This window comes from Hakea prostrata, chromosome 7 (genome assembly GCF_041222555.1).
Source record: "Hakea prostrata isolate BN-2017 chromosome 7, UWA_Hpros_2, whole genome shotgun sequence".
NCBI lineage: Eukaryota > Viridiplantae > Streptophyta > Magnoliopsida > Proteales > Proteaceae > Hakea > Hakea prostrata.
This window is the reverse complement of record NC_142606.1, coordinates 25,415,353-25,432,291: the sequence shown is the minus strand read 5'-3', so window position 1 is coordinate 25,432,291 and position 16,939 is coordinate 25,415,353. Positions and strand designations below refer to the sequence as shown.

At 37.2% G+C, this 16,939-nt stretch overlaps 2 protein-coding genes and 1 non-coding gene across 4 annotated transcripts; 1 reads left to right on the top strand and 2 right to left on the bottom strand.

Annotated features, from left to right (window-relative positions):
* Nucleotides 1-5,999: 5,999 nt before the first annotated feature.
* On the top strand, nucleotides 6,000-7,224 carry LOC149010797 (glutathione S-transferase F13-like). 2 transcript variants are annotated; one of them, XM_089164338.1, is made up of 3 exons: nucleotides 6,000-6,449; nucleotides 6,551-7,039; nucleotides 7,082-7,224. In XM_089164338.1, exons 1-3 carry the CDS (start codon nucleotides 6,303-6,305, stop codon nucleotides 7,106-7,108), a joined length of 663 nt encoding a protein of 220 aa, XP_089020464.1. In that variant the 5' UTR covers nucleotides 6,000-6,302; the 3' UTR covers nucleotides 7,109-7,224. The 2 variants fall into 2 exon arrangements, with proteins under 2 accessions (XP_089020464.1, XP_089020463.1); XM_089164337.1 differs by having other exon boundaries at nucleotides 6,002-6,449; nucleotides 6,551-7,224.
* A 73-nt stretch (nucleotides 7,225-7,297) lies between these two features.
* On the bottom strand, nucleotides 7,298-7,379 carry TRNAS-UGA (transfer RNA serine (anticodon UGA)). Its single transcript has one exon. It is a non-coding gene; the product is annotated as a tRNA-Ser (tRNA).
* A 1,462-nt stretch (nucleotides 7,380-8,841) lies between these two features.
* DEG14 (Trypsin family protein with PDZ domain-containing protein) lies at nucleotides 8,842-16,633 on the bottom strand. The gene is made up of 11 exons (XM_089163985.1): nucleotides 16,349-16,633; nucleotides 16,075-16,201; nucleotides 15,855-15,968; nucleotides 15,563-15,733; nucleotides 15,360-15,475; nucleotides 13,667-13,878; nucleotides 13,214-13,295; nucleotides 11,275-11,417; nucleotides 9,938-10,058; nucleotides 9,429-9,521; nucleotides 8,842-9,310 (listed from the first exon to the last, which is right to left on the bottom strand). Exons 1-11 carry the CDS (start codon nucleotides 16,361-16,363, stop codon nucleotides 9,191-9,193), a joined length of 1,314 nt encoding a protein of 437 aa, XP_089020111.1. The 5' UTR covers nucleotides 16,364-16,633; the 3' UTR covers nucleotides 8,842-9,190.
* Between the last annotated feature and the right edge of the window lie 306 nt (nucleotides 16,634-16,939).

Sequence of the window (16,939 nt, the reverse complement as noted above, 5' to 3'; positions counted from 1 at the left end):
CCTGACGCCATTTGGGAGCACCCTCTCTCATTTGCCTCTCACCGATGCCATTTGGAAGCATGATTCCGAAAAATCAGAGCACCGGCCGTCATTGGCTGCCGTCGAAATGCTAAGTCGCTTCCTGATTATGGTGATCTCTTCCTGAGTCTTTTTCCTTTTTCCATTTCATAAATTGTTTGCCTCTTTAAGTTACATTCATTTTTGGGTTCTGATTCCTGGGTTGTGGTGATCTCTTCTTCAATTTTTGGCGAAAATTTATAACGGTTTCCTTTGTAGTCTGCAAGGTTTTGGGATTATTTTCCTTTTAGAATTAGAGTCTCTTTTTCCCTTTAGTATCTGCTTCTTCTTTTCATCTGTTCTGAATTTGAAAAGTTAGTGAGAGCATGGAGCTTCTTTCTGAATTGAGTTTGGGATTCATAAGATTTAGAACTTCATAGTTTTGGAGCCGATGGTTTTAGTTAATTCTTTAGGGTGGAACGAATTTTTAGTCTGACTAAAATTGGTGGCTCTGACAGGTATTTTTTTCGGAACAAAGGTTGTAACCAGTAAGGACTCTACAATGCGTGCACCATCGCTGCTTGCTCAGTGCCTACCTGGTTCGGTGCCTGACGATCGTTCGAGTCATAGCTTCTCTTCAATTTGGGAACGGGAGGTGCAACCACCGTCACCCGCAGTTGAAATTCTAACTTCAAAGGTGGCTTTTTTTTCTCCTCCCAAATTACCTTTCCTTGTTTTGAATCACATTGACTTGATTGATGCTTCAGGACTGGGAGATTTATGTTGTTATACCTTGTCTAACCTATTAAGTTGACGATGATAGCTGTCCTGAGATTGAACATCAGAATCGTTGTTTTGCCCTAAAATCAACAGCACCGGCAGCATCTGCAACGGCGACGAAAAGTTGTCGAGAGGAGACGCCGGCAGTGTCTGCGACGGCGAAGGAAAGTTGTCGAGAGGAGACGCCGGCATCGTTGTCGACGAGAAGATGAAGGAGATGGACTTTCTTTGTAAATTAATATAAGTTAAACCCTTAAAATTCAAAAATAAAAATCAGTAACTTGAATCTCAGCCGTTCGATCAAATACTGATGACATGGCACTATCATAGCCGTCGCAAATAAAAATCCTTTCCACTGACGATCAGACCAAGAGTCTCCTCCTACAGTGCGACGTCATGACTCACAAGCCAAAGAAACCCATCTCATTGGATTCAACTTTCCTCTTCTCCCCATTAGAATCGAGTTCGAATCAGCGACCCGTACGGGGAGCACTTACGCTTCCTGACCACAAATATCAGTGGGGCCCACGGTGAAAAATACTTTTTGGAAGAAAAAAAAATTTTACCAGTGGGATCCACTGATGTTTTTGGTCAGGAAGCCTCTGTGCTCCCCCGACGGGGAGAAGATCCGGATTCATTAGAATCACACACATGGTGAATTTCACTTCCCAGAGGAAAGAGTGAAAATTCCCAGTTTCCGGATATCTTCTGTGTCTAACTTTTTACTCCTCCAATGCAGAGTTTCTTCTCTTCCTAGTTTGTGGATCTTTTTTTACTCTTTCTCGGCTACTCTTCACATGGAGAACAATAATAAGTTGCAACAACTGCAACAGCGGAAGAAGAAGACATGCTTTCTCCTGTTTGTTTGTGCTCTCATTTTGTCTTCCCTCTTCATCTCTGCTTCTCTTTTTTCCTATTACGGTCTTTCACCTTTCACTGGTAGATTACCTAACAGAAAGATTCCAGTTTTCGTCGAATCGAGTTGGAGATTACGTTCCCCCATTAATTTTCATTTCATAATCTTCGACTACTAGAATTTGAAAATTAAGGATTTAGAATTGGTAGAATAAGGGATTTGGGTATTGGGTAATGAAGAGGGTCTGATTTTGTAAATTAATAAACTTTAACCCCTTAAAATGTAAAAATTAAAAAAATTAAATTAAAAAAATAAGGGCAAAATCATCATAGAAGTGATAATTTGTCCTTAAATTGATTTTTTCTAAAATACAGGGAAGGCAGATGCAAAGTCGCAATTTTTTTGGACTAAAAATTACATAAATCAAACCTCAGGAGGTCCAGATGAAAATTACCCAAAAATAAAAACATCATCAATTCTATGGGGGAAAAAATCGTCGGCAAGGATGAAGGATCTAGCAGTGCAAGGATGAAGGATCTAGCAGTGCATATGCAATATTGTGCCACATAACACTTTAAAAATCGAATGGTAGAAAATGTTTAGGTATTTTTTTTATTGTTTAATTTTTCTCTTCGGGTTGAAGTTTCAACCACCCCATTTTCCTCTTCCAACCCGTTGTTGCAACTTACGGCTTCTCAATTTCGCCGGATTCTAAAGCCTTGGAGGTATTTTTGTCGCTTCCGCAGTTGAAAGAAGCTCATTTGATTGGGTTCAAATTCTCCAATTTTGATGGCATTCGAACTGGTGATTTCAATCCTTATGAGCGGATAGAGCGTTAACGAAGCAGAGAGTTGAGGGAAAACTCAGAGCCTCCATGGGTTTAATTTAGGTTGAAAACTCATAGTTTCCCTTTAGGGTCTGTTTGGTAACATGAATCCAGAGATTTCAATGGATTCATGAATCTGAGAATTATACCCGTTTGATTGTAAAAATCTCTAGATTCATGAAATCTAGAGATTCACCTTTCTACACTAAAAACGTGAATGTAGATTTATGGGTAAGGGGTGAAATCTAGAGATTTCAAAAAAGCTATACATTTGCACATTCACAAAAATCACGTCGATCAAATAGTTTTTTAGGATGAGTCCACAAATTTCATTCCACAACCAAACATCAAATTTTATAAATTATAACTTTATAGATTTGAAATCTCTAGATATTTGAAAACACCATTTAGAGTAATCGTGCTTCCAACATGAATCGACTTTAAACTCACCAATTCTTCCCAATTCATGAGGGTTCATTAAGGTTGCAACAGGGCCGCCAAACCCTTTATAATTTAATATAAGTTCATTTTCACCTTGATCTTAATTTAGAGCCAATTATTGTTGTCCCTAAGCCTAAGACCTATAAGGTCAAGCCAAGCTCATTCCCACCCTGATACTAATTCAAGGTCGGGCTGGGCTTTGCAATCCCAAGCCCAACCCTTTATAATATAATATAAGTCTATTTCCACATTGACCCTAATTCAAGGCTAAATATTGTTGTCCTTGACCATAAGGCCTATAGGCCAAGCTAAACTCATTCCCACTTTGATCATAATTCAAGATCAAAGATTATTGTCCATGACCCTAAGGTCTACAGGGCCAAGCCAAACTCATTCTCACCCTGATTAGCCCTATCCCTAGCCCTGATTGGCCATGTTTTTAACCCTGGTTGACCTTGTCCCTAGCCCCTGATTGGCCATGTCCCTAACCCTGATTGACCATATATTTGTGCTTGTCCCTGTCCCTGTCCCTGATTGACCATATCATTGTTATTGTTCTTAATTCATTGAGATCAAGCATTGGGGATAAATTTAGGGCCAAAATCAAGGTCAAAATTAGGGCCAGGGTCAAGAAAAAAAATTAGGGACGGGTTGGGACAGGTCCGGCAGGCCAAAGAATAATCTAGGACCCGACCTTGGCCTTAGTTAAGGCCATAATATTCTGGCTCTAACCCGCCTTCAGGGTTAAAATCATGAGTCCAAGCTCTATTAGGCTCATAGTGGATTAAGACCAAACTTGCACCCCTAGGGCTCATGAGACAAACTCGTGAACACTAAGCCAAAACCATGTCAACCAATCTACCTTCTTTTGCATAAAAAACCTAGGTCACTTCCTTTTAATTAGCACGAAATTCATTCCCGACTATGATAAGACCCATGCCAGATGCAACTACTACACCAACAAAATCATCAAAAACCATTCAATTTGGTATGATCAATAAAATTTCAACAGCCAAAAAAAAAAAAGGTACGAATAAAATTGTTAAACAAACAAGTCACTAAGCAACTAGCAACCTCAGTTTAAATGATAAATCCATACTAATTGACACACTCTTTGACAACTAATATGATCAAATCCTTCTGCTTTTAACAGATAATGAAAATTTTGACAATCACCTTCAAGGGTCTCCCAAACTTATCCCACAATATCCCCATGATCTGTAACTCCAAATAGAATACAATTGATCATCAATTAGAGAGTCCTATATAGATTCAAACGTACTTGGCAGTTGGCAATGCTACCATTATGGATGTGTCTTACGTTGATAAGCATATTTGCCCAAGAAAGAAACATAAAATTCTGCATGGGACCATTAATGGAATTTTGCTCCCTCAGTTGTAATTTTACTTATAGTGCTTGATATGATAATATTATGTTCCACCTAACAGAGGTGTGAAGAGGCAGCAGAAGTGGAGGTTTACATTTACCTTACACACGGAGTACACCTTAATTTACTGACCTCAAGGAACACTAAATAGCAAAGGGTATTTGTAATTGATTTTTTTTCCGGGGGATAGTAGATGTAATTAATTTGAAATCTAAGGGGTCTATATGTAATTTTCCCTTTAAAGGCCACCAAAGAAAGAAGGATAAAAAATGTATTTAATATATTTGTTAACCGATGACTTCATCATTTAACTCCAATACTTAACACTAAGGGGCGTTTGTAACTGATTTTTTTTAAGGGTAGTAGATATGATTAGTTATTATGGTTAAATGAATGAATTTTATTTTTTTTCATAAAAAAAATAAAAACCGAAGAATATGGAGCTTAAGATCGAAAACCTCCAAGCATTTCTTTTCCTTGTTTTGTGGATGTCTTATGTAACTTAATTCCTTGACCTTCCACTAAATTGTAAATCTTTCCTCTTTCCATAATATCTCATTTTTTTTTCTTTTTTTTTTGGGATAATAATATCTCACTCTTGTTGTATCTTATATTGGTAAGAAACAATTGATTTCTTATATCCGAATACAAACTTCATCTCAATGTTACTTTTACAAGCCTTTGATGGAAATTACTTGAATATCTAAGATTTCCTAGTATTTGTATTGTTGTTTTTTCCGTCGATCTTTTGAATTAGTGGGAAAGACGAGTATCAATATTTTTCCCAAAAGTTTGGATAAAGGATATCACAACAGAATGTGGAAATTAGTCTCAATTGTGGGTATTTTGTTTCAGTCCTGCGCATTTAATGGCATAAGACATGTTCAGCGAGAAAACAGGCCGTCAGATCGAGATCTCGGATAACGGATGCTTCAGGTTTAGTCCTGAGAATTTGTCTCCAGTAAAAATGTCCATGGTTCACAATGGAAAATTTTAAGTGTTGGCATGAATTTTGAGTTCCCATATTGTCTTCCAAAGTGAGTTTATTGGTTTCTGATGGTCATATGGGTTGCCAGATGGGCATCTAGACTAAAAGGTACGCAAGATTTGTTGTTAACCTGAGAAGTCTTCAAACATGCTTATCATGCTTGAATAGAATATTATCCTCAACAGAAGCTCTTCAGAAGATAAACTCTACTATCATTCAAGAGATCTCTCTCGATCTCTCTGTCTCTCTCTTTGGGTCCCATTGTCATTGCCCTGGTAATAAATCATAAATCATAGTTAAGATTATCTAGTGAACTGATACAGATCTGATCTATCATCTATCTGACTCTAGAAATTGTTAAAATCAATTAATTGTAACTGGGGCCAGCTAAACCTAATCCAGAAAGTTTTCAATAGTTTAAATTTCAAAGGTAGAATAGTCAAGCCACGACATCAATCCAACTTAAGAAGAACAGTGTCACCTACCCATGAAGAAAAGTAATTAAAGTTGGAAACTGAGATGTGAAAACGATAAAATGACCCAAAAGTCATGGATTATATATCATGGAAATGCTGCAGGATAGTTATATATTGAACAGTCAAAGCATACCCATGAAGAAAAGTCTAGAAGGAGAGTAAAGTATAGCTGGAAACTGGGATGTGAAAACGATATAATGCCCTAAAAGTCATGGAAATGCTGGAGCAATATCTTGCTCAGTGAGTGATAACCTCACCGAACACGTAAGTGCCACCGACTGACCATGAGAGATGCTCTGTGATGCTAGGGAAATTTGACTCTGTATGTTGCCCTTTTCTGGAACTGCCTTAGAGTTAGACATGGAGAGATTATTAATCCATCGATCTATCCCGTCATACCCGTGATTCTGTATTATATATAGATGGTGATCAACCACTCTCTTCACAGAGCAAAAGGTAACAGCGAGAAGCAAAAGTAGAGGAAGATCAATCTCTGGCCATCTGCTTCTTTGAGGAAATTAAGCAAACAGGTTCAATTCATACATCGAAGATGGCGTTGAAGCTCTATGGAGTTCCCATGTCAACCTGCACATCCCGTGTCCTGGCGTGTCTTCACGAGAAATGCATTGGTTTTGAGCTGGTCCCCGTCAACCTCGCCGCCGGGGAGCACAAGCAACCTCCTTTCCTCGCTAAGAATGTACTGTACATACCCATCATCATCGTGTCTCTGCTATTTTTCCGTTCTTCTTAAAATTTTGATATCACCTTGCTGACAAGTGAAATTGACGATTTTTGCAGCCATTTGGTGTGATTCCAGTGCTGGAAGATGGAGACCTAACGCTATTCGAATCCAGAGCGATAACGGCATACCTGTCGAAGAAATACAAGGATCAGGGTGAAGATCTACTGAGACTGAAAGGGGGAAACCTGAAGGAAGAAGCCATGGTTGGGGTATGGATCGAAGTGGAATCACAGCAATACACCCCAGCTATCACACCTATCATCTCGGAACACTTCCTAGCTCCCATGAGAGGCAGAACCCCTGACCAGAAAGTGATCGACGATGGAATCGAGAAGTTCACGAAAGTGCTGGATGTGTACGAGTCAAGATTGTCGCAGAGCAAGTACTTGGCTGGAGATTTCTATAGTCTGGCAGATCTGCATCATCTCTCCTATACCCATTATTTCATGAAGTCTCCTTGGGCTTCTCTCATCAATTCTCGTCCTCATGTTAAGGCTTGGTGGGAAGATATCTGTTCAAGGCCTGCTTCCGTGAAGATCTTTCAGGCTATGACTTATGCTGATAAGAAATAAAAGAAGATCTTTCAGGCTATGACTTATGCTGATAAGAAATAAAAGAAGAAATCCAACCACCGCCATTAAAATGGATCACAAAATCCATTGTAGTACCTTTTGTTCTGTGTTCTTATTCTGAAATAATAAATAATAAGTTGGATGCTGTTTGAGATGAATTTAACTGTGTAAGTTCTTCTTATTTATGAAGAAAAGGAAATAAATTTGGTAATCTAAATTAATGCAAAAAATCGTCGACAGCAGGGTTCGAACCTGCGCGGGCGAAGCCCAACAGATTTCAAGTCTGTCTCCTTAACCACTCGGACATATCGACTGCTACGTTACAACTAACGGACAGAATTATATTAAAACCCAACATAAGATGCTCTGAATTGAAAATAATGAGAGCCCCATTTCCATCTCGGGCGAAGAAAATCTAAATACAAAAAACCAGATGTTCCATCCAAATCTGGTTGAAATGAGAATAGAATTTTCAAGTTAAAGATGTTTAATATTCTGAGTTTCCAACACTAAGGTTTTCAGCTTTGGCTTCTTTTGATTCTGATTTAGTTCTGTTTCAGTTCTGGAACAGCTTCATTCTGATTTAATTTGGGCAATCCTCAATTCTCATTTTCTGATCCTCTTATTTCTTTGTCCATTTCTCCCGAAACAAGAAAACTTTGCTGTATTTAATTCTTTGGTAGAAAAATCTTTTGCTTTCTGACCATTTGATCGATGAACTTGAAGAACGACAACATTTGATCTCTCTAATCATAATCCGCAAATCTCACTTCTTCAACGAAAGAATTTCCCTAAATTAATTTTTTTATTTATTTAAAGAATCATTAGCACATCTTAACTTACAAAATTGGATCTTACTTTTTCAAATCTTTGGCACCTCATTGAAAATGAGAGTTGTATGACTTAATTAACCTATTACAATTAGTTAATCCAACTAACTAGTGAAAACTGTTATATAATTAATCTCCTTACATTCAAATCTTCAATTTACTCATTTCTATATACATTTTGGCAGAAGTTCTTGTTGTAATATCTGATTTTTGGAGCTGTTTTCTTCAGGCTTTCTTTCACAATGGAAATGGGGTTTTCATCGTTTTCTTAGAATTTTAACACCTTGAATATAAAATACAGACGAATTATAATTTACATTTTTAATATAAACTATTGAATTGAAACAGGTATAAACGGAAACTCTTGACCGCTCTACAATAAAAGATGATCTAAAGTCTTCCTTTTATTTGGGTTAGAATGACCTAGACAAAAACCTCGAAAAATCCATTATCCTTTTCTTAATTTAGTCTCCTCCAGTGTCTTAGTCATTGTAATTCCAATGTTTCATTAGTCTCCCCGTCCTGGTCAATGCAATTCCAACTTTTCAATAACATAATTCTTTCTCATATGTTTAACTTACAATTTATTTCAGAAAAAGAAGTATCAGTTGAACATTAGGCAATTAGTTGTTATACACAAATATCATGCCAACAGTGAATGGATAATTTGTGTACCATTGCTCAGAACAAAAGTATGACTTTCTTTTTATTTGTAAATTTAACAACATGAGATATGATTGGTCGATCCTGTAGGACAGTGCTTCATCTTGAAAGTGAATAAGAAAACATAAGTGGGTACTAATATAAATGTCAATTCTTTTTAATTTCAAGAGGGACCGTTTGGTAACTTTATCCTCCTCTATTTGGACTAGAAATCTAGGTCCAAGAAATCTTCCATTTTCCATTATCAGCAATGTTTTACATCTCACCTTTTGTTTTAAACTTAAAACACACAACTTCTAATGCTCCACAAACTGATAATCCATTTTCTTAATTACCATTACAAAAGAAAGCTAGCAAGGCATAAAGTAGAAAGAAATAATCAACCTAGAAAGAAAGAACAATGGTTGGCAGGTAAGTGAGGACTAGAACTGAAAAAAAATCTCATATTTTTAACATCAAGGGCAAAAGGTTTAAATGATAAATTCTTACTGATTGACACACTCATTGACAACCAGTATGATCAGATCCTTTGCTTTTAACAGAAAAATGAGAACTTTGATTGACAAAATTCTTTGCCTTCTTTATAATTCTACTTTTCATGGGTAGGGGTATCACCCTCCTGTTTAGTGTTTTACATGTCTAGATTTCCTCCCACTGGCACAATAGTCAAAGTTACTGGGTTGGTGTTTCCTCTTCTTTTGACAACCACCTTCAAGGCTGTCCCGACCTTATCCCGAATTATCTCCATGATCTGCAATTCCAAATAGAATACAGACATGAATTAGAGAGTCCTAGGTTTAAAAGTACAGAGGTTCTATACTTGGCTATTGAGAAGAATGGCCAACTCTGCCCAGAAACTAGTGCAATACCTCCTTGGTGCTCCCAACAGGCTTCCCATCAAATTCAATGATTACATCTCCTAGGTGGAATCCAGCATGATCAGCTGGGGACCATGATGTTACCTGTTGGCAGTTCAAGAAACCTCCAGTCATATATTTCATGACCAGTAGAACAAGCAGGAAATGATAATGAAGAATGCCTGAAATAATGGGAAGAAGATGCAACTAATCCAATATTGATACATCCTGAACCTATTTCTACCTTGTTAGGAATTTCCCTCGCTCTTTCTTTGGCCATTTAGAAAGGTATGGTCCAGCATATTAAGCTGCCAACTCAATGAAGTGGCAATGCTACCATAATGGATGGCTCATACATCAATAAAGCATATTTGCCCAAAAGAAACATAAATTCTGCATGGGACCATTGGAGTACTGGCCTCTCATTTGTAATTTTATTTATAGGACTTGATATAGTGGCACTATGTTCCACTGAACAGAGTGGTGAGAGATAGAACATAGAAGTAGAGGTTTACATTTACCTTACACACAAGTACACCTTTACTGACGTCAGGGAACATGGGATCTCTTTTTTTCAACTGAGCTAGAATCATCTCATTAAGATCAAGCATTGTCAATCCAAGCCAAGGCCGAACAACACACCTGCACCACATTAGAATTTGACATCAGTAAGCTAACGAAAAACTCAAAAGAAGCTCTCCAAGCACATTAAGTTACTCATTTAGACAAACTAAAAGCTTCTTTCAGAGAGGTCAATCTGATGAATGCATCATGAGTTGCTTAAAAGAAACAAAAATTTATAATAGTCTACATACTTGACTTATACAGTGATGCAAATCATGAAAGGAAAGAAAAATTGGGAAGCAAAACTGTGGGAGTCTGATAAGCATGACTTCAAAGTTTGGATCTATTTATAGAAAAAGGATCTAAACATCCAGACAAATCAACGCAAAGTCAGAGAGAGCATACTTCACAGAGATCCTGATTGGAGAAGCTGTGACAATGTGCAAAGGTTATTAGAAGCTATCACCTATGGGTTTGAGTTTCTTGAAATTGAACAAGACTCCATAGAAGCGATAGAATACATCCAGAACAACTCCAAAGTGGCACTGCTCTAAGTGCTGCTGTTAGTTCTGGTTATTAAACCTCTTTATTCTTTTTCACCTTTTGCAACTTCTGTATTACTCCCAGAGATTAGGGAGTCAGAGACAGTTGCCGACTCCAGTAGCCCACAAGGCATTGACTATTCTGTGTGAAACAACTTGGCTGGATTCCACTGCATGGCTGAGAAGCTTTTAAGCCTTCACCTACGTGCTCTACATGTAAATAAATAGTCTTCTTCACCCCCCCCCCCACCCCCAAAAAAAAAAAAAAAAAAAAAAAAAAGGGAAAGAATGAAAAAAACAAGGATAGAAAGAGCAACTTATGGGTTGAAGTTGTTCTAAGAGAAAATTCCCTTAATAATTGCAAGATGAAGGTTCTAGTTCAGAATTAAAGGATCTAAACACCCAAAAGCATTCTTGTCTTAAATTGAGCCATGCTACAACAACATAACCCAACTCATCCAAACTGAGACATTTCCGAGTAAATGGATGCTGCCAAACAGATGCTATTCCCCATTCAACTCTGTTTAGGATGGAGTTTTTGGTCAAACCAAGGCCAAAAAAATAGCTTCTCACACTTCTGCTATTATCAGCAATTCTACATCATGTATGCAAAATTTGGAAATGGTCCCAGCTTAATGTACACCTACGAATTTTCCTTCAATATTAGGATAGGTAAGTTGGTGAAGTTAATGTTCCAAATTCGGGATAAGAAGGAATTGATACAGACTATTGTGACTTAAGACACAACATACCCATTTTTTCTGAAGTCATCAACAATCTGGGAAACTGAGTCAATAGGTATGGCAAAGCCGAGACCATCCGCAGCCATTATTTTCATTATATTAACTCCGACAACTTCTCCATTAAGATTAACAAGGGGTCCGCCAGAGTTTCCCTGAGAAACCAAATAATAATTATAGATAAGTATATTAAAAAAAAAAGGGGGGGCTAGATAAATTACTCACTAAACCCATCAATTAGTGAAAGCTAAATGAGGCTATCCCAGTCATTTTTTTTGAGGGTGGAAGAATAAACTAAAAGCCGAATTACATTCATCATGAGACCCTATGGCTATTCATCTAAAGAAAGACTTAACGATCAGGTTCTATGGGCCTTGAGCTTTTATATTTAAGTTTATTGATGCAATAGATCTCTTTTATAAGCTCATGACCATTCAAAAATACGGGATTGACTTTATTAGTTAATTTAGTTAGAGTCCTGTTCCTTTATCTATTTTCTATCAAGTGTTTTAATTAGGCTGGAGCAGGTCTCTAAGAATCCAGGCTTATTTCAGCCATTTTCATTATTATTCAGTTTTCTTTTATCAGTTCAGGATTGGTTTAGGCCTTTCCTTCTTGAGTTTTGACTATTCCATATTACCTTGTAAGGTAAGGAATTACAGCCTCATACAAAAATTTGAGTAATAAAATTTGCTTGTTGCATTTGGTTCTATGCTAATTCAGTTTCAAACCCTACCATAGTGATTCAGTAGGTAGCTTGTGGTAATTTTAGTCAAGGTGTTGGGTGGTAATTTCAAGTTCTTATTCTTGTTTCTTCCTTTTATCTTCTAAAGAAACTCAAGTGAACTCTTGTGCATCTTTCCGTTTCAGTTCATTTTTTCTTTTTCAAGTTCACTGACATTTTCTATCTCATTAGATCTGTAACTGCTGTCTTTACTATTCAAAGCATTGGTGGAAATCCCGAATGGTATCTGAAATCAAGATTGGATCTTCTGCTAAATTCTGTTTTCCTAATCCCGAGTGGGTTTGGGGACTCTTGATCCGCAAGTCTGATTTCAATTCTAGTTTCAGCTTTGACAATTATTTGGGCTTCTAGACTGATTTATGAATTCAAAATTTAATCCTGCTGCAGTCTTCTGAGAATCCTACAGTTCGATTTACGAAATTATCAGTTTCTGGTATCTAGTTTGAGTTCAGATTCCTGTATCCTATACTATTTGGTTTTATTGATCCTTTATTGTTGTTCCGTCACTCAATAATGCATTATTAGCTAGCAACTGGTTTCAGTCTCCTAAAATCTCTTTTCTCAGCAAGCATCTACAGTAATTTGACCAGTGGCCATTTCAGTTTCCTATTTTACTGTTAAAATCAAGCCGTTAACACCTCTCCCTGGCAAAGATACATCTCAGACCAGATTTGTTAAATTGATTCAATCAAAGTTATCCTGAAATCTGGAATTTCCTTTACCAGCAATCCTGCTTCTTTGCTGGATTGTGAATCTTGGAGAACATCAAACCAAATTAGTGTAAAGAGGAGAATTGATCTGTAATTTCTCTTATTGACATCAAGAAAAAGCACGGCTATAAACATAAGCTTGTTTTAGGTGAAAAACAAGATTGATACTACAGCAAGTGATATATCCCCTCACCATAAGGATGTTTTGTATTCCTTAAACATAAAACCAAAGAGGCTTGTCCTCCTAGTAAAGTTCGCTGATAAAATTGTTTACTCCGACTCATTAGAGTCATATCTTACATCACTCACAGTTATCTGTATTAGTTGGCTCCATGAATATTGGGACCACTACTATGTTCTTTGACACAGTACAGTTATCCTTTCAAGTTTGACCACCCAACCATCCCATCAAAATCATCTATGGTCCAATCATCCATCATCGAATATGTTGTTTCATCAATTTTCAATATACATCCAAAGAAACAAGTTATCTTACCGCATTGATTGCACAATCTGTCTGCAGATACTCTCTATGCACCCCACCAAGACCTAAGTCGGTGTTTGAACGATCAACACAACTATAATCAAAGCATAAAAACAACAAAAATTGAATTAGAAAAGGAGTATTAGAAAGAGTGAAGAAAAGGAAAAGTAGTCCACTTCAACAACAATAGAAAATATTAGTAATGCACATTTAAACTTCAATTGAGGCCAATAAAATGAAGCAAGTCCCACCCAGCCAGAGTCCTCTTATGATCTTGAAGCTTTCCCCCAGAAAAAAACATTTATATGGAACACCAGGGAGGTTTATGGAGCAAAGAGATAAGCCATACAAGAACAGTGGGCCCAGCTGAAGAATTCTCTCCATTTGAAGGTCTCTCACCTCGGAGTAGAAAAACAGCCGGCTAAGAGCAAAAGATTCACTGTACAAATTTATTTCCTATCTTACCTAACGATTCCAGCTGTAATGGTATTTTGAAGGGACAGGGGGCAGCCCATGGCAATCACCCAGTCTCCTGGACGAATCTTAGATGACGTCCCAAGTCTAGCCGTCGGCAATGGACTTTCTGACTTGATCTTTACAACAGCAATGTCTGAATGGAAGTCGACATTGAGAATTGTACCTTCAAAGGCCCTACCATCTTGTAGGGTCACATCAACCTGGACCAAAATATGTAAAATCATCACAAAATCATAACTTATCTTCAGCATGTTAATATATGCCAATATAAATGATCAAAGACATCATGTAGATTAAAACACAAACAAGAAAGACACTGATCACATTAATAGTGTCACAGCCCCATTTGACTTTGTGAGAATATATATTAGGAGATACTGCAGGGCACAGGACCAAATTTAATGAACTTATTTTAGAGGAGTCAATTTTGTCTACACATGGGAGTACATTTGTCTATCTCAAGAATCTTCAAGTCCACAAGACACTAGAGCCAGCATTTCTTGAAGTTGTTGAAGGAGGCAACCGACAGGATACTAGAGCCAACAGCAATAACACTTTATGAGATTTTTGGTGGGCCACATAAGATATCAGCAGCAGCATCTTAAAGACTTCTAAAGGATTTTGGGCTCCAATTAGTTTCTATGTTATATTAAAATTAGTTTCTAATTTATAGTCTGTTTTAGAATCCTAGTTGGCTTAGAATTTATATTCAAGACTCTTTCTTTAGCTTTTATTTTGAGGCTCTACTCTACACTTGAACATATATATTGTAATTATCCATTAGAGGCAAAGTTAAAATATTAATGTGGGTGAAGTTTTCTTGTCCCCATTTCAGGATGAGAAGCTGGGAAAGCCGGGGCTGGTGAGAGTTGAAACCCTGTCCTGCTATATGTCCTTATTTTTTCTTCAATTGATTCCCATTCTCTCTCTCTCTCTGTCAGCTGCTGTTGTGTTTCTCTATATGAATCTCTACTCTAGCCATCCTTGTTAAGTACTGACACAGCTGCAAGACCACAACCACCGAAATGATTGCTAAAAGTTCCCTAGCTGATTATGAAACCCTTGCACCCCTGCGGACAGACTAACCTCTATTTTCAAGCTGTTGTGTCACTCGCTCAACAATTTGAGACCTGTTGTGCTGCTGTTTTGACACTTAATTAATCCCTCGCCCTAAGGGCTGATAGTCATATAATCTTTCAGCCTTATTTGTGTTCTGAATTTCATCATAGAAAAGCCAATAGTCCCATGGCTCAGATAAGGGGAGTTCATTTGCTGCTGCAACCTCTTTACCTCCTATCATCCATCTTCCATTAAGGTGGTTCTTAGTGGAACACCTTCTATATTAGGTGAACAAAGGAGTTGAAAAGGAGAGACAACAATCAATTTAACACTAAAGAGATCAACTGCAAGTACAAGTAATAAGTCATTGGGGAAAATTTTACTAATCTGCCTGGCAAATATCATTATACAGCGTCATCAGGGAGATTGGTACTTTTTGGGCTCTGTGTAATCAAAAATAAAGATAATGAAATAGAAAAAGTTCAGTAAGAATCAAGAAGAACATATATGTTCATTTTACTTGCCAAACCTACTGGAATCTGAGTGAATTAGAGAGATATTGCACATACTTAATGCCACTTGTCAAAGGCAACTAAGCAACAAATCAAATCTCACCACCTACCTTCTTCCCCTTTGATACAGTTCCCCTGTTTATTAAGTCTGTGACCACATGGGCACAAGTTAAGATTGTCCCATCAGAATCTATTATGGTTCCTGAGCCTATACTTCCATATGAACCTGTGCAATGCACATGATACTCAAAATCAATTTTTCAACAAAATAACCCCAAAAAAATAGAATGTAGAATGGAAGTTCTCTACGCACCTTGTTTAATGCGCAAGTTGACGACAGCAGGGCCAACCTTAGAAGCGGCATTGGCAATAGAATCTCTACCTAAACATCCAGAACAACATTTCGAACCATCTCCCACTTCGCCTTTCTTATAATCCGTTGATGGAACTGATTCAGTTCTAGAAAAAAGTATTTGCCTAAGGCCTGAAATGACATAAAAAGAATGAGACAATTAAACAAATACAAATAATTGTCAACCTCCCCCCACCCCCCACCCCACCAACAGAAAAAGAGAAGCAGAGAGAGAGGGGAAAATGATTGAGACCTGAAGGCGAAGCGTCAGGTGACGAAATTGATGATGGAATTTCTTGTTTAGCTGGAAATGCCAGATATGCTAATTCACGCAATTGAGGGGACACTGAAACTGATACGGTGGTTTCTGGAATTTATCATAGTTCAGCAGTAAACGAAGAAACGTTAAATTTTGATGAATAAGATATATATGAAAATTTTGAATAGTAATTTATAGATAATTGAATGCTCACTGGTATCTGAACTGGGATTGCTTGACCACAATACACCGGCTCCCGCAGCAGCCAATGCTGCCATCTCCATAACCAAGTTCCGCCGGGAGTTTCTGATAGGCTTCTGCCATAGCAGAGACAACTTATTCTGCAAAATTGGTCCAACCAAAAATGTCAAAGGGATTAAATCCCAGAAATTTTCCAGAGTAAAGAGAATATAAATGAAGAACTACATTAATTTTGTACGAAGAGCACAAAATTATTTAAAATCTACGTAAGTTGAGAAGGTGCATACAAGGTGATGTCTCATGAGAGATTCAGAAAGCTTCAATTTGGGGAAAGAAGATTGATGACTTTTTTTTACCACCTTCCTGCGCCCAACTATAACCCTAAAACCTCAAGCCAGCTCTTCAACAGTGTCAACCGCTGTTTACAACATTACCAAAAAAAAACGCTGTCTACAACTTCATGCTTCGAGAGCCTTCCTCAAATTATATGTATTTTTTTTTAAGGTGATACGCGCCAAGTTCATTCATTGCAGGGCAGAATTGAATTATTTCCCTTCAACCAATTAAAATGCGCAGCGGCATTGTGCTCAAAGGTTCCTTTCTCGGCAAGAGAGGAGTCTGGTGTAGCTTTTACAAAAAATAAAAAAAATAAAAAATAATAATAAAAAAATAAATAAAAATAATAATAATAATAATAATAATAATAATAATAATAATAAATTGAACTAGCACTTTAAAATAGAGGACTTAAAATACTGACACCCTATTTTATGTTTAAAAAGCACAGAAACTCCAAAATTAGGCTTTCATTATTTGTTATTTGTTACTGAAGACCTTTCAGACACCGTTTATTATAGAGATATTTTAGCAAATAAACA